We start from the raw sequence: 17,399 nt of genomic DNA on the forward strand, positions 1-17,399 counted from the left end.
GTGCTGATGATATTTAGGGCTCTTACGCAAACCCACATTCCTGGTTCCCATTAGTGCTTGACTTTGGGATGTCACAGATGAATCCTGCTGTTGTTGCTTCTAAATTCTTCAGCTTCTAAAAATGATTTCTCTGTCAAAAACAAGCTGCATTTGTAGGCTCTGTTTTCCTCATGTTGGGCCATCTGGAGCCAGTTCTGGCTCCCCTAAGCATGTTTGTGGTTGCAGAGGAGAATGAATATTTCTCACCCAAATGTTGTCATGTCATCATCTCTGTCTGGCAACCAGGGAAACAGATGTTCTGTTCCTTGACCTCAGGCTAGTGGTTACAGTTTGGGTGTTAAATATATTTCACAAAACTGCATTTGCTCAGGCGGGGCCGCTGTTTCCATTTAACTTGAAGGAGTCTTAGAGCTCGGCAGGCTCTAGGGAAAGGTCCAGCTTGGGGCCACTGGAAGTATGTTTGTCTCTATGTGTGGAGTGTGTGCGTATATATACACACACATGTAGAGCCATACATTCGTGTGTCTAGCTAGCTCTTGCAAAACACAGGCTTATTTTGAGAGCAACATTTCCAAGTAGCCCCAAGGACGTTGCCAAAACCAAGTTTTCCTCTTTCCCGAAAGCATCTTTCAGATGATTTTTAGACACATTCAAAAAAAGAAAATCGTACTGCTATATCCTAGCAAAGAGATTATTCATTTATTTATTTATTTTTTTTATTCAAAAACACGTATTACATCCATTCTGAGCCAGGCAGAATGCTGAGTTTTGGGGACACAGGAACGAATATAGAGTTTTGGTCTTCCAAAACATATTCAGCTTGTTTGTTGGGGATGTGTGATGTAACCACAGTGTGACAGGTGAGCCCAGACCCCAGTATCCCGTCATAAAGGAAAGGCCCCAATGTTGGGACCCTGAAGCTCTGGTCCTGACTGTCCCCCACTGTCACCAACCTTGCAAGTCACTTCTGTTTGTAAGGCCTTAGTTACTTCTGTAAAGGAAGGATTGCACTCGGTGATTTCCAAAGTCCCTTTCAGCGGCAGAACATGACTTGGGGAGCTCAGAGTCACCGGTGTGATTTCTGCACAGCCTCTGTTACCTAGTGATTCTTACAAGCATACCTTGTGAATTCCCCTAAATACACATGCTGGGCAACATATGGTCTGTTACAAGGTTCAACATCTTTATAAAGCAATGATTTAAGGATTGACTTTCTCACAAGATGCAGATTCCTGGGTGCCAGAGGTGGGGAAGGGAAAGGGATGTTGAGAACCAGAGATTCCCTTATGTAAGGGGTGTTTGTGGATCATGGGCCACACTGGCTCTTGCAGATGGATAGTCATGCCAGACCGAACGGTGGTTTGGAGTGCCTGGGATTGCGCTGAAGTAGACCAGTGTCTTAGCCTTGGCTCTCTCTGAGTCACCTATAGAATTTTGTTTTGTTTTTTGGATTTCTCTTTTTCTTCTTTCTTTTTTTGTTAGCCAATATGTGCTTGAGCCCATCCTGAGCCTGCCTATTACATTTGAAACTCAGAGGGTGAAGTCAACGATTCTATGTATGATGTGTATACTCACTTTATAGTTTGAAAATCACTCTAGAGAGCTTTATCAAGGGGTAGTATGGGAGCAGTGGCTGGCCTGAATAGGCACCCACTCTTCTTGGGAGTGGGCTCCTCCACAGTACTCTTTTTTTTCCTTCTAATTTTTTAAAAAATATATTTTATTGATTTTATTCAGAGAGGAAGGGAGAGGGATAGAGAGTTAGAAACATCGATGAGAGAGAAACATCGATCAGCTGCCTCCTGCACACCCTCTACTGGGGATGTCCCTGCAACCAAGGTACATGCCCTTCACAGGAATTGAACCTGGGACCCTTCAGTCCACAGGCTAATGCTCTATCCACTGAGCCAAACCAGTTAGGGCCACAGTATTCTTAAAAGGTTTGCTAATGACCAGTGTTCCCAAGTATGATCCTATCTATATTATTCTAATTACTAACTAGCTTTAACCAACTAAATTTTGACTTCACAGTGTTCCTCCTAAGAGTAGTCTATAACTCTTGTTTGTTAGTGGAAAACCATCTCATTTTTTACTGGTTAAGGGTACATTGAAGATAAATGGATGAGTAGTATCTCTCTCTCTTTCTCTCTCTCTCTCTCTCTTTCTCTTTTTTTTCCCTTCTCCTCCTCCTCCTCCTTCTTCTTCATCTTTTTCTTCGAATAAAGATCTACGTGAAGTGTGAATTGAGTTGAGAAATTTGACAATGCAGAACAGTAACATCTTCATGTTTATTACTAGCCAAGTTGCAAGACACAGGTGCTTTTTTGTTGTTGTTTGCTTGTTTTGTTGTTGTTGTTGTCGTCTTAATGGCTATTGGTATAAGGCAGTGGTTCTCAACCTTCCTAATGCCGTGACCCTTTAATACAGTTCCTCATGTTGTGGTGACCCCCCAATCATAAAATTATTTTCGTTGCTACTTCATAACTGTAATTTTGCTACTGTTATGAATCGTAATGTAAATATCTGGTATGCAGGATGTATTTCCATTGTTACAAATTGAACATAATTAAAGCATAGTGATTAATCACAAAAACAATATGTAATTATCTATGTCTTCCGATGGTCTTAGGCCACCCCTGTGAAAGGGTCGTTCAACCCCCAAAGGGGTCTCGACCCACAGGTTGAGAACCGCTGGTATAAGGCATGGCTAATATAGTTAAAGTCTGAAAATATTCCAATTTCTAATTGACAGAAGAAGAACTGGCAACTCCTCCACTAGATGGCATCATTCTTCCGGGAGTGACAAGGCAGAGCATTCTGGACCTGGCACGCAAGTGGGTGGGTTTTTGACATGAGCAATCTTTTCTCAGCAGGAAACAAAAAGTAATCAAAATAAGCCCAGCTTCGTGTTGAAATACTATCCTGAAGTTGCAACCAATGTTATCTAATCTTTAATCTTAACTTGAGTGAAAAGAACTCTTCTAAGAGAACTATCTTGGCAAGACTATCAAATAAGCATTGTTTATAGGGAGGGCAGAGAGAAACCAGTTTGTCAAGTTGTCCTGGTGAAGAAGTATTCTAGTACTAATCTCAAGCTCTATATCAGGTGTCTCCCACCAACTCACCTGGTTTCTAATTTGCGTGCTTCCATTTAGCCAGTCCTTAACTTTTCATGTCTAAGTCTTGTTTCCACATGGCAATGATTTGTAGTTCTCCTCTTCCTCTGTTTATTCCAGCATAGCCATACTTATCATAGAAATTAAAGAATTCTACTGGCATAAGCGTTTACTAACATAACATTATTAGTTTGGCTGCCTTTCCCTTCCCTCCTTCATGCTCCCTGTCCTTCCAAATTCTCATACATACTTACTTTAAAATCAAAACACTCAAGCAAGTGTAAAATTATTTTCAGTAGACTTTCTGATTCACGTGACACAGGCAAGCATGTTAAACTATTTAGTATTGGAAATGACATACTTAAGATGAATGTTGAATGAGTTGGTTATCTGGCAAAGGTTCTTGGATGGAACTTTTGACCCATGTGTTAAACTGATGTCCAAGGGACATGAAAAGGCTGTGAGCATTCTGTGGTCAAACAGTACTAATAAGGCAAATGTTTAGAAACACACATTATCTAGGAGAGCACCAGTACATTTCCTCTGGAAAAAGACTTTGGAAATAGAGGAAATGGGCCTTGTCTACTTCGGGGTTTTGTAGAATTATTTATAGCACAGCTGCCACATGCTGGCTGGCACATTGGGCATGGCATTTACAAACTGTTTGTATAATTTCAAACAGCTTGCCCTGTCCTAAATATGTTTGCAGTTGCAAAGATGTATTTTCAAAGCTCAGTAATTTTTGTTTTATTAGAGAAAAAATTCAACCACGTACAGAAGGGTTGATGACAAGTTGCAAGTGGAAATGCTTTCCCACACTAATGATTTGCTAGCATGAAAATAGGTTATTATGGTGGAAGTTTTTTCTTGACTCCTTAGCTGTAATTTATTTTAAAAGCTATTCTAAAACAGTGAGACATAAATGCCAAGAGCCATGTGGGGGGTTACCATTACTTGCCAGACAGGGGAAATTGTCCAAAGATAAGTAAGGGTGAGCAGAGGAAAAACAATTCTGTTTATTTACAAGATTTTTTTTTTTCCTTTTCCAGAATACAGAGCTCAGCTTGTTTTCAGTTAACTTGGCTGATTTTCTGGAATTTATTTACCTTTGAACAACATAATTGCAATTACAGATTGAGATAAATTGAAACTTGCAAAAAGCCATATTTCTATCACAGGCATATTTTCCTACCCTTCCAAATATATGCTTACAGCATGATGCATTCTTCTAATGTTTTGAATCTTGCCAAGAGCTGTGATTTCCATTTTTATCTATTGTAGATTTGCAGGTTTTAAAAAATACTCTCATTTTATTTTAAAAAATCTGCCCATTTTTTGTTGTCCTTAATAGCCTGTTGACAAACTTTGAGCTTTAACCACTAACATAAACGAATGTGTATTAAATAGATAGTTTAACCAAATAGCTTTAAAAAATCAGAATTTTGTTTTTTGTTTTTATGTCCTATTCTGGAGCAAATAAAATGTTCCAATAGTTCAGCAGAAGTTGATGAGGTTATATCGATATAATTCTGTGATGAAAATCTAATATGATTCTAAGAGTAAGGGAGAGGATTACTGCGGTAAAGTCAACTGAATCAGTGAGTTTAATTTAGGAAGAAAAAATATACAATGCAATTTCTCAAATAAAGTCCAAATATACTTTCACTGTTTTAAAGTAATGAAATCTTCCAGATGTTTAAACTCAGTCTATGTTTTTAATCCATAAAAGACACAATAGAAAAAGGACCAAATTTGGAGGGAGTTGGATTAAACCTGAATTCAGGTCCACTTCCTGCCATTTACTATCTGTGCGGCCTTAGGGGGAGTCACTCAACTTCCTTGAACCTTTATGTCTTCATCTATACAACGGGGATGATAATACCCACCTTAAAAATCAGAGAAGTTGGCATGCAATGGATGCTCAATAAATGGTAGCTATAATTATTAATGTTATGATAATGTATTCTCTTTTATAGTAAATAGCACTTAAGACCCTGTCAGCTTAGAGTACACGTTAAGTAGCACCAGTGTACATCAACCTGTTTGGCTTTAGCCATGACAACAAATAAAAGGCCAAAAAAAAAAAAAAAAAAAAAAAGCACACATGTCTTAAAAATATACCGTGCATTTTATGCTGATAATCTTATATTTTGTATCCTGATCCTCTCATTTAGAGAGCCTGTGACCTTGGAGTAGGTGCTTAACACCTCACTGTGTTTCACCAGTCAGATGGTGTTGCTTTCTACAGCTTTCCCCTCTAAGAACGTAAAATAGAAAGGTAGCACTGCAGGGCATTTCCACCTCCCCCCCCCCCCATGCCTTTTCCTTAAAAATATGTATCACTTTATTTTTGATATTGTGAACAGGGTGAATTTAAGGTGTCGGAGAGGTACCTCACCATGGGTGACTTGACAACAGCCTTGGAGCAGAACCGAGTGAAGGAGATGTTTGGCTCTGGCACCGCCTGCATTGTTTGCCCAGTTTCTGATATCCTGTACAAGGGCGAGGTAAGACAGCCCCCTCTTTCTAAGCATCTGCTTATAATTTATTTATTTATTTATTTATTTATTTATTTATTTATTTATTTATTAGCTTGGCATTCCATTAACTGGGGTGGATTGTCCTCATGAACCTGTATTAGCAAATTACTTACTCTTACCTTTTCAGTGAGTTTGTGTAAGCTTCAACAAGGTGGGAGGTCAGTTTTGTCCTTGGATAAGGATAACTGCCTTTTGTCAATTTCGGGTTTTGAGATGTGTCACTAGATTTCCACTCATTACTTTCTACTGGCTTTGTACGGAAGGTTCTACAGGTAGTTAGATTTTGATTACTGGTTGCCAAAAGTAGTTCCAAATTCTTGGAGTAGGAATGGCTAGTAGTTATGGGAAATGCATTTGAATGATCAATTCCTGCATTTATTACTCTTAATATTATTGATGTTGTTTTTATTTAGACCACTTACAACAATTTTTTTTTATTTGGCAAACCTGGAACATTTACTAAAATCTTCCAGAAAACAATTCAAGCATTTAGTTGGAAGAAATTTTCTCCTTCCAGTAAACCAGTCTGATTTTATATGTGCTGTAATTCCATTTTTGGGTCAGTTTTTTTGCTTTCCCCTTTATAACAAAGATCCAATACTTATGATTAACATCAACACCTAACTTTGTAAGTTAAAATCATTTGAGTATTATTCTTAAAATGTGAGATGGCTTAAATCACTTATATTAAATATAAATTTTATTGAAATTTAATATTAACGCCATAATATTTTTTACTCAGCTGGCAGATTTTTTTTTCTCTTGTTTTTTCTCTGCTGATTTTAATGGTGGCTGCTTCATTGCTTGAGAATTTTAAACTTGCTTTTAGGGAATGGTTCCTGACCTAATTCCATCTACAGACTTTCAAGAGAGAAGAATGATTCTATTATCATTCAATGCTTGTACTGATTTTAAAGCTACTGTTTCATATTTTATTATGGTAGTATCTAGACATCGGTTACTTTTTTAATGAACTGTGATTGTCATTAGATCAGATATCTTTAAGTCCAATTATAATTTCACCTATAGATATAAGAAGTTTATAAAATTTAATATGTTTTTAATGGTCTTGTGTTAGAGGGCATTCAGAGCCAAAAGGTACATCTAATTATCCTATTATCCTAAAGGGCATAATAAGAAAGGTGAGAACATGGACTATATGCTAAAATCACACTATCAAAGGCCTGCAAGCCAGCGAGGCATGAATGGACATGACTGAAATATAAATTAGGGTCTTTAAATCTTTTTCAGCCCTGAATTTAACCATGCGATCCAACATTATGGAGGCTGTGGTCCCTGGAAGTTTGGCTTGTAACAGACATAGGGCTAGAAGCCCCTTTTGCGAAGGCATAGACTTACTTTAATTTATGTCCCTAAATGACTTACTATAATGCAAAGTATCTTTGAGTTTTTATTTCTTGCTGAGAGGGTTGAATATGAAAGCCAACCATTTATCTTTTGATTTGAGGAATGCTAGAAGAGGTAGGGTCTCTGAAGTTTAGCCACTGTTTTAGCCACCCATAGCTTCTCATCAGTTTCTCAAGTTATCTGGAAGACTGGCATATAAACAAGTTGTGCCCTAAAATCAGTTGGTAGGCAATGGACAAGCTATCATTGGCTAGTTACTTTTTATTCAAATTTAGAATAGAAAATAGGCTTTGGAGCTAAAATAATCAGATTATAATAGAGCTATTTCTTATTTCCAGGAGGTGCCTTCATACAGTGGCATCACGGAGTGTCATGCTTGTGGCACAGTATGCATGAATATCCTCATTATCTCGTGTCTGGTTTTCTTTATAGACCCTACACATTCCATCTGTGGAGAATGGGACTAAGCTTGCAACCCGGATATTGGACAAACTGACTGATATTCAGGTAAGGCGTTCTTTGTCATTTTATTTTAATCAACACATAGAACCAAATCATATTTCAATGTCAAGAAGAGAGTAAATACTGCCATTTGGGGTCAACAAATTAAATTTAAGGACGATGTTCCTGATAGTATGTGTGGGCATAAGCAATACGGAAATGGGGAAGAAAAGACATATTTTTTAAAAAAGGAAGAAAATAATTGTTAGGGAATCTAAATTACTTAACATTAGAAAACATATAGAGAGAGCCCTGGCCAGGTGGCTTAATTAGTTACAGCATTGTCCTGATGCACCAGGGTTGTACCAAGGTTGTCCAGGGTTGGGGGTTTGATTCCCGGTCTTGGCACATGCAAGAGGCAACCAGTGGAGGCATGGGTAGGTGGAACAGCAAAATCGATATTTCTCTCTCTATTTGTCTCTCTCTCTAAAAAAATTAATTTAAAAGTTAAAAAATATATAAATTTTGATAAATCTCATTAAAATGTATAATACTTTTATAAAAAAATCTTGAAAGTAGAAGAAAGCATAGAAGAAAATTAATATCACCTGTGATTCCAGCACTAAGTTATAACCACTGTTAATTTTCGATATCTCAACCTTTAATATTTTATAAGCATTTATATATTTTTAGAGAAATTTGTTTTCTAACAAAATGGAATTATACATAATTTCTATCTGCTTTCTTCATTTAATAAGTCATTTGCTTTTTCATATCAAAATAACTTTAATTCCATATATGAAGTTAAATTGAATTCTATTATGCCTATGTACCATAAGTTTTAAAGAAAGCTATTATACATTGATTTTGTTAGCGCTTCTTTTACTATTATAAACAGTACATTTTTTATTATTTCCTTGGGATAAATTCCTGGAATTGGAATTGTTGGGTCAAAGAGTGTGGGCACCTATTTTTTTTTTTTATATGCTACCTTTGTTGCGCCTTTTTTTTTTTAAGTAACAATCCAGCATCTCACAAGGTACTTAAAGCATCTTTCTAGGTAGGCATATCAAATACCAGGAAATACAAGACTGTTCTATAATTTGTAAAAGTTATTCAAAGATTTTGCTGAACCCACAATTGCCAGTCGGTGAAAATAACCAAGGGGAACTGAGATAATGAAACATAAAATGAACTTTGATAGTTTGGGTGACATCAGATGGTGCTGGGTCTTAAAACTAAGCAGAAATTCAGTTGGTTGGGAAGGCAGCAGGTCCTGCAGAGCAACTGAGGTCCTCGGATAGTGATAAAAATGGTATTTTTGAATACCTAGCAACTTTTATGTAAAACTTATAGTATTTACAAAAGGAAAGAATAATAGTGGTTTTTTTTAAATCAATGAGCTATCTTAACTTCCACCCTTTAACAAACATTTTCTATAAGAATTTTCTGCAAATTAAATAAAGGAATATCTTAATATTGAAGACATAAAATCTATTCAGAGTTGTTTTCTACATTTGTACATAGAAACAATTAGAAGTAATTTGAAGAAATTTAATGAAACTTTATGGGTGTTTATATTTTGGTGTCTCCCCCCCAAATATATGCACACTTTAACAGTTGATAGCTCAATTTTGAAAATAAAATGTATTTTAATAAACACTGCTTTTATACTTACTCAGAGTATATGTATACATTTTTGGGAGGACACACTATATTTTTTAGAGTTCTCTGAGTAAATCTGATGGGAGTAATGCTATTAGAGATTTGCTCAAATAAAAACTACAAACACAACTAAAATATATAATTTGCTAGATTATAAAAACCTTTATCCAAAACAGAAGTTGAGAGATTTTTAAGAGGGGAGGAAGTGCATTATAGTAATAAGAAACAAAAACTAATTTGGACAACTTTCTTGAACAAATTGTACAGAAAGAATGTTATATTTCATAGCAGTTAATACATAATGAGATATCAGGGTTACCTCTTGGAGATTATATGACATAAGAAATTTTGAACTGACTTGATTTGGTTATAAAGGATGGAAAGGAAAAGTAGTCAGTTAGGCTGAGGGAAAAATCAGATTAAATTTGAATTGGAAGGAAGTCCTAAGTGGAGGTGTTCAACAAATATAATCATGAAGCTTTGGCTAAGGAAGGCGAAGAGCAGAGACGTGCATCGTCATTGGGATGGTGGAAAAATAAGCATCAGAGCCCTAACGTATGAGTAAGAGAAACCCAAAGACATAATTTTGGGACAAGATGGGAAGCCATTGCAAACATTCTCAGAAAGAGCATTTTTGAGAGTAAAATTATGGAATCCAAGAATGTAGGTTACAGAGTGATATTTTTATTCATTCATTCATTCATTCAACAAATATATGTATTAAGCACAAACAGGGTGTTCAAGTGCTAGTGATAGTAGTTAAAAAAAGGGACAAATAGCCCTAACCGGTTTGGCTCAGTGGATAGAGTGTCAGCCTGCGGGCTGAAGGGTTCCAGGTTCAATTTCAGTCAAGGGCATGAACCTTGTTTGCGGGCACATCACCAGTGGGAGGTGTGCGGGAGACGGCTGATCGGTGTTTCTCTCTCATCGATGTTTCTAGCTCTCTATACCTCTCTCTTCCTCTCTGTAAAAAATCAATAATATATATATATATATATATATATATATATATATATATATATATTTTAAAAGGGACAGATAATTAGTGTAGTCAAAGCACACTGGTATAGAAGGACAAAAGTAATACTCAATTTTCATGTGACACAATGTAAAAAGGTTTAAAAATAGATAAAGATAGAGAGAACAGAGAAGAAACGTATTTTATTTTTACCTGTATTTTCTCTATATACTTTAGTGCCTCTGACTAAGAAGAAGTTAATAATTCTGCTTTTTACCCTAGGTAGTAATGTACTAGTATAATGGATAATGGTAGTAACACTAAAAACTAATGATACATTCAGAGCTCAGACTGAACAAAGAAACAAAAGGAGACAGTTACAGAACCCATGAGATAATATAAATGATTTTGAATTCAGTCACAAACCAAGAGCACCAACCCTGCTCCAAACTGTTAAGTAACAAAGGACCATCATGCGGAATCTGAGACCACATCTTTCCTCTTCAGTGATTTTGTTTGGGACACAAAACCCAAAGTTTCACAATTATTCTCTTGCAAGTTGGCAAATTGGTGCTGTCAGCCCAGCTGCTAGGTTGTCTGTTTCTTTCCAAGAGGAGTAATTTAAGTAACTATTGAGGGAAAAGCATAGAACTGTGTCACGTTTCACATTTGACTCTCTGACATTACATGGAAACATGGACATTAACTACGAAAGGCTCTGATAAATTGAAGGAGAGTAGCAACAGCCAAAAGAGCCCTTCAGATTCTTTCCAAGGTAACTGGGGGTCAGGGGGAGAGGGGTGGGAGTTCCTTATTAACTATAGATTTGACTGTCATTTAACCTGTGTTTTTTGTATATGAGTAAGAATCTCTGAAGCTAAATATTCGTCCCATCTGGCTAATCATTCCGATAGTTTCCTGGGTCTTAGATCACACTACCAATACCTCTTTGGAGGGGAACACTTCAAATGGCAGTTTCTTTTTTCTTGTTTTCTCTTTTTCTCTTTTTAAACAACAAAGAAAATCAATCCTGTGTTCACACTTAACCAAACCTAAACTTGGAGAGCATTCTCCATGTTGCCCATGATCCCTTTTCCTCCCATTACTCTTGTCTACTCCAGTTACTCACCATCCTATTCACCTGCTCTGACCATTTGGGGTCTTCTCTGTTTTCCAATATGCTCTGCTGTCTGCTGCTTCCTCCTGCCTCTGTACCTTCTCCAATGTGCCCACGTGGTCAGGTATTGGTTGTCCTTAAGACACATGTTCTCGAGGAAGCTTTGAAATCTCTCTTGAACAATGTTCCCTTCCCTCAGTACAAACATGCATTCACCCACTTCAATGCTGCTTCTTTCTCCAGCTTCCTTTTTACCCATGATTATTATATGATGGCCTTTAAATTATGAGCTGGGCTTGTTTGAATGTAGGGATTAATTCTCTTTTTGTAACCCCAGTCATCAGCACAAACTCTGGGCCATAGTACATACTCAAGAATGTTTCCTGATTAAATGAGTAAAGGGATGAATGGTGAGGAGTAGACCAAGCACATACCAAAGAGCAAAAACGGGTTGGTCTTGTATATTAACACATTCTGAGAGGAGGTGGGAGGAGGTCTTGAATAATGCCAAATTATTCTTCAAAAGTTTTTCAGAGAATCTGGTTTAGAATTTTTCAAAATGACATACACATCAAGATTGGTGTCGGAATTAGCTAGAAGCTGGAACCCAGGTCTTAACTATGAGGGGAGCATGTTTGAGTAACTGGCTGTGCTGCTTCTGAGGTTTCAGGAAGGGAGAAGTAGTGACTTCAAGACACAGTGCAATGCACAGATGATGTATCATAGAAATGTGCATTTAAAACCTATGTCACCCCAATAAATTTAATTTGAAAAATTAACTTCAAGATAGTCTGTTTAGCCCTGGCCAGGTGGCTCAGGTGATTGGAGCATCGTCCTGTACACCAATAGGTTGTGGATTTGATTATCAGTTAAGGCACAACATACCTGGGTTTTGGGAGCCAACCAATTGATGTTTCTCTCTCATATCAAAGTTTCACTCTTTCTCTCTCTCCCTTCCCCTCTTTCTAAAAATCAACAACAACAAAATAAACATAGCCTCTGGTGAGTATTAATAAAAAAAGATAGTCTGTTTGAAACATTAAAAGAAAAAGAAAAGGCTGACAGAAAAATCTATTTTCTCACTAGACGCTACAGCTTTGGAAGACCCTTTGTGGTTATGGAATTTTTCTTGTTTTCAGTGTAACAGCTTGATGCCGTTCAGTTGCATAAGAAGGTAGAGCTCCACCTTTTCCCTGTAGATGTCCTGAGCTGTCCTTCAAAGTGTGTGCATTCTGAGTGAACATTTCCTGGTTGCTTTAAGGATGCAGGCCTGTGACCAGCTTCTCAGCCTCTCCTTGTTTCCTAATGCACACTTCTTCACATGCTATGGCATTACAGAACTTTGTAAGGCCATTGAATAGGATTTGAAGAAGAATGACAGATTGTTACCTGGCAGACAGCACTTATTATATTTTTACTAGAGGCCCGGTGATGAAAATTCTTGCACTGGAGGGGGGGGGGGGGTCCCTCAGCCCGGCCTGCTCACAGTCCAGGAGCCCTCAGGGGTGGGACGTGACCCAGCCATCAGGGGAAGGTGATGCTCCCATCACACCTCTGCTGCTGCCACTGCCGCAGCGCAGGACTCAGCCGGCCCTGGTTACCCGAGTCTCAGGAGGCCGGGCAGTCACCATCTTTGATTCCGATGAACAAAACTTAATAAATGTGACTTACAGAAGGCCTGCCCAGTGCTGAAGGGGTGGGCCTGCTGCTGTGGTTTGTAATGACACTGACAATGGTATAAGGACAGCCTCGCCCAGGCAGGCACGTGTTCTCTTTCCCCTCCTCCTCGGGACACCTACTCTTGGGGAAAACATATAATTTGTTATCTCTGCTAAAATCTGCCATCTCTACTTTGAATTATTTTCCCTTTCAAAGTTAAATTGAATTATCCATCATGCACATGAAAAGTTTGATTGCTAACTGCCTAAGTCTAGCATTATGAATTACCCATATTATCCTATCTCTGGGATACATCTCAGAATGCTGTGATTTTACATAAGAGCCTAAATTGCAGGATGAGAGGGGTAAAACTTAATACATATTATGCAGGTTCACAGAGCAATATGGCCTATGACTATTATTGTAACCAAAATTGATTTTCCAATGGTTCTAAAACTAAAACAACTAATTGAACGCAAATTTACTTTAACTGATGAGATTGAAGGTGAAATTATAGTGGTCATGAATCATAGTTCTATAGATCTACTAAAATGTCAATATGCTGACATCCAAGTGTTATTAATGGGAAAGGTGTCTAATGTATTAATGGGAATACAAATAAGAAAAATAAAACATATATTTTGCTCTTACCTTCCATCATGTTGACACCGTACATAAATCAGGCAGAATCTGGGAACGTTTTATCCAGCATTCGCCATGAAGCAAGAGTCAATAGTGGAGGCCACACTCTTCAGGTATCCATTTCTGATGTGGATGAAGCGGGTCAGGTACAGTCAGTCACTGGGCTCCTTCACTCTCCTTTTCATGTAAACCAGAAGGTTGTAGGTAGGCCCTTTCTCGGCTCCCGGTAATTTTTCCAATTCGGTAGTTTCTGCTCACTGAGATCTTGAACACAGCACATGGACAATGTGACGTAGGAGAACTGAACTTGCGATTACAAGTTTCCTAGAGACTCAGTGTCCTCATATATACAATGAGAAGCTTGGTTTATGAGTTCACAGTTGATTTTTAAGCAGCAGTGCTTTCTGCAAAAGGAATCTTTCCTGGAATCCCAGTATACAAAACCAGTCAAAGTGGAATTATTCTGAAGTGAAGTAAAAACCAGAGCCCCACTTACTGGGTTCATCCAAATAAGAGGATTGTTAAGGTTCTTTCCAATTCAGAATTTTCAGGTGTTTTGTATTAATTTCAGCCGAGTGAGATTAGGACTACAGAGCCAATTCATGTGAAAAGGGGGCATCCTCTGATGCAGGCAAATGCCTAGTGGCAGACTTCATGGCATGCTACTTGGGTAGAGAGGGTCGGTTCCAGGTCTGTCTCCACGCATGACTATGTGAACATGTGCAGAGAAATCCAGATGGTGGTCAAGAATCTGGTCTTTGGTGTGAAAGAGACCTTGGCTGGAGTCTGGACTCTCCCGTTTACGAACCACATCCTTAAGAAACTTATTTAATGTCCCTGATATACAGTTTCTCATTCATAAAATGGGATTGACAATGGCACCTACTATCTGGGATTACTGTGGGAATAACTGAGGTAATAAGCCTGTAAGGTTCTTGGCACGGGTACTGGCATGCAGTACTTGCTCAAAGGGTGAGCACTCATTTAAACACATGTTTGTTGAACAAATGAATGAACACATGAATATGGAATTGGCTTCCTGTCTCTGACATCTGGAATATTTTAATCTTTCATTTAATTCCATTTCAAATATGAAAATTTAGGTCGGTGAAAGCTAACTTGCTGATGCAGGTAATCTAATTGTGATTATGATGCAGATCCATGATTTTCGAAGGGATAAGAAAAATTGGGATGCTAACATAACACAATTTTCACTTAAAAAAACAAAGTCATTGTTCAAACCCACTGGGCTTGTTAATATAATATTTTTGTCCGTGAACATAAAAGGCTCTGGAGAAGGGGGTAGGGGGATGCTACAGCAGTCCTTCTCAAACCATAGCTCCCATCAGAATCACCCAGAATGCTTGCTGAAACACAGGCTGCTGGGACACACCTGACCAGTTTCTGATTCAGGAAGTCTGAGGTGGTGCTGGAGATTTTGCATTTCTAACATGCTGCCAGGTGACACTGATGTACTCATCTGGGAAATACACTGAGTGGCTAGATTATTACGACCATCTGACGTTTGTAAGCAAATTAGCTATAATTTCGCGCTGAAGTTGCTAGAGGGCCAGATCATTATAAACATCTGAATAGCACAACATACCTAAGTATCCTTGCTGATCAAGTTCATCCTATCATGTTGATGGCATATCCCAATGGAGATGGCTCCTTCCAACAAGACCATGCGCCATGCCACGGTGCTCATATTGTGCAGGAGTGGTTTTAAGAACACGAGGGAGACTTTACCTTGCTTAGGTGGCCCCCACAATCACCAGATCGCAATCCAATTGAGCATTTGTGGGACGAAGTTAAAAGAGCCATCAGGCAGCTGGTTCCACAACCATCAAATCTCACAGAACTGGACAGTGCTATTCATCAGTCCTGGTGTCAGATTCCTCGCATCACCTTTCAACATCTCGTGGAATCAATGCCAAGAAGAATCGCCGCAGTATTGAATGCAAAAGGTGGCCCAACGAAGTACTGATGGGGTGGTCATAATAATCTGGCCATTCAGTGTATACTCAGAGTAAAGATGACAGAGTTAAACCCAGTTATGCCATTTGGAGAGCAGAAGCTAACTGGTAATGAAACAGCATGCATGTGAGCATAGAAGGGACCTATATCAACTGTAAATTTGAGTTCAACAACAATTTATAAGATTTGTGACTCCAGATATTTGGTTGTTTCTGTCTAATCTTATTTTTTTTTAACATATTTTTATTGATTTTAGAGAGGAAGGGACAGGGAGAGAGAGAGAAGCATCAATGATGAGAGAATCATTGATTGGCTGCCTCCTACATACTCCCTACTAGGGATCGAGCCTGAAACCCGGGCATGTGCCCTTAAGCAGAATTGAACCCAGGGCCCTTCCATTCACAGGCCAATGCTCTATCCACCGAGCCAAACCATCTAGGGCTGTCTAATCTTATTTTTCATGTGAATATATTTTTTATGTTCAAAACAGAAGTGAACCTTTTGTACAATGTTGTTTATTTTGAGTTTATTTATAAACTATTCCAGCATTGTTAGCTGATAAACTGAAACATGTTTTCTTGTTTTTGTTGCAGTACGGAAGAGAAGAGAGCGACTGGACAATCATCCTATCCTGAATAGAAAATACAGGATATTTTCTGTGTGCTAATGGGACAGACTGTTGTTCTTGAATTACGATAGATTCTTTGGCTAGCTGCTTTTAGTTGTGCATAATGTAGTATATATTATCAGGGTTAGCAGGGTGATTGTCTCCTCATGCCAGAGAAAATGAATTGCAACCATCAAATGGTGTTTTGTAAACTTGGTAGTAGAAGCTTATCTCACCTTCCCTTAGAAAGATGGCAATCTAAGCCATATAGCATAGCATTCCCTCAATAATTTAGTGCCTCCCTTAGTATGTCACTCAGATACAATAATGTTTGTTTATTCTTTAGCATAAGTTACATTCTGCTCCTCAACCAAATGAATTTGTGTGTGTGTGTGTTGGAAAACTGATCTGAGTAAATTTTATAGGTAACACTTCCTCTGACATGTTTTCATCCTCAGAAAGTGTTGTTGTTGTTGTTGTTTTTAATCAAAAACTTTGAAAAACTGGATTTCCTCATGTCTCATTTTTTTTTGCAGGCCCCCAAGTCCACCTTAAGGTCAATGTCTTCCTTCTTCCTGATGTTGCAGTCTGCTCTTAGCTCTCCTTGTGCGTCAGCTAGATCCGTGCACATTTCCACATTGTATTGTAATTGGCTGCTTGTTAGGCTCCACAACAACACTGAGGGCCTTGTGCCTTAGAGATCTTTGTATCCCCAATGCCTGGCACATAGTAGGTACTCAGTAAATAATGAATAAATGAATATTTACCTTCTATAGAAGTGAACCTTCTTTGTTTCTATATTATGAAACCTCTTTATTAGAATGGTGATTGATCCTGACATTGTGTATTTTTACCTCTTATTGCCAATTGTTTTCCATGGACTGCTAAGTCATTAGAGATACTCAGAGGCACCGTTCCTTGGAGGAATTACATCATGTGGAAAGACTGTCCTGGAATTGAAAGTATAACTCTACAGAGAAGTCATGATATCATTCCTACCAAATGGAAATGACAAATGTTATGTGTTAAATAAAAAATAAATCATCATAATGAGTTATTTTTTGTTCGTTTTTTGTTTTTTAGTGGGAAGCAAAGAGAGGTGTGCTCTGGTTTTTATATGTTTGGTTTTACAGTTGATCTTTTCGGTTGAATGGGAATTGGATGAGCACGTGGTTAGGGCACTGGGAGAGCAATTATGGATGATATTTTCCTCGTTTAGGAGCTCTGAGTTAAAATTGTATCTTGGTTATCTAGGGGAAAGTGAAAATAAAATAGAAACATTTACCCTTGGAAGGTCAGCTCTCAGACA

General features: G+C 38.1%; 1 protein-coding gene across 5 annotated transcripts in view; it reads left to right on the forward strand.

Moving 5' to 3' along the window:
• The window catches only part of BCAT1 (branched chain amino acid transaminase 1), a 54,659-nt gene extending 37,513 nt beyond the window's left edge, over positions 1 to 17,146 (forward strand). For 2 of the 5 annotated variants that reach the window (XR_013995519.1, XR_013995520.1), the window contains exons 8-12: positions 2,753 to 2,838; positions 5,483 to 5,623; positions 7,457 to 7,531; positions 16,077 to 16,819; positions 16,980 to 17,146. Coding sequence is in view for 3 of the 5 variants with exons in the window: in XM_081083127.1 (XP_080939253.1) it covers positions 2,753 to 2,838; positions 5,483 to 5,623; positions 7,457 to 7,606 (377 nt within the window). In the remaining 2 variants the exon portion in view is untranslated. Of the gene's footprint in view, positions 1 to 2,752; positions 2,839 to 5,482; positions 5,624 to 7,456; positions 7,954 to 16,076 lie in introns of those variants that run through there. The other 3 variants (XM_081083126.1, XM_081083128.1, XM_081083127.1) reach the window with 2 other exon arrangements.
• The last annotated feature ends 253 nt before the right edge of the window (positions 17,147 to 17,399 follow it).

Source organism: Myotis nattereri (genome assembly GCF_964212035.1).
Source record: "Myotis nattereri genome assembly, chromosome: 2".
In the NCBI taxonomy this organism is placed as follows: domain Eukaryota; kingdom Metazoa; phylum Chordata; class Mammalia; order Chiroptera; family Vespertilionidae; genus Myotis; species Myotis nattereri.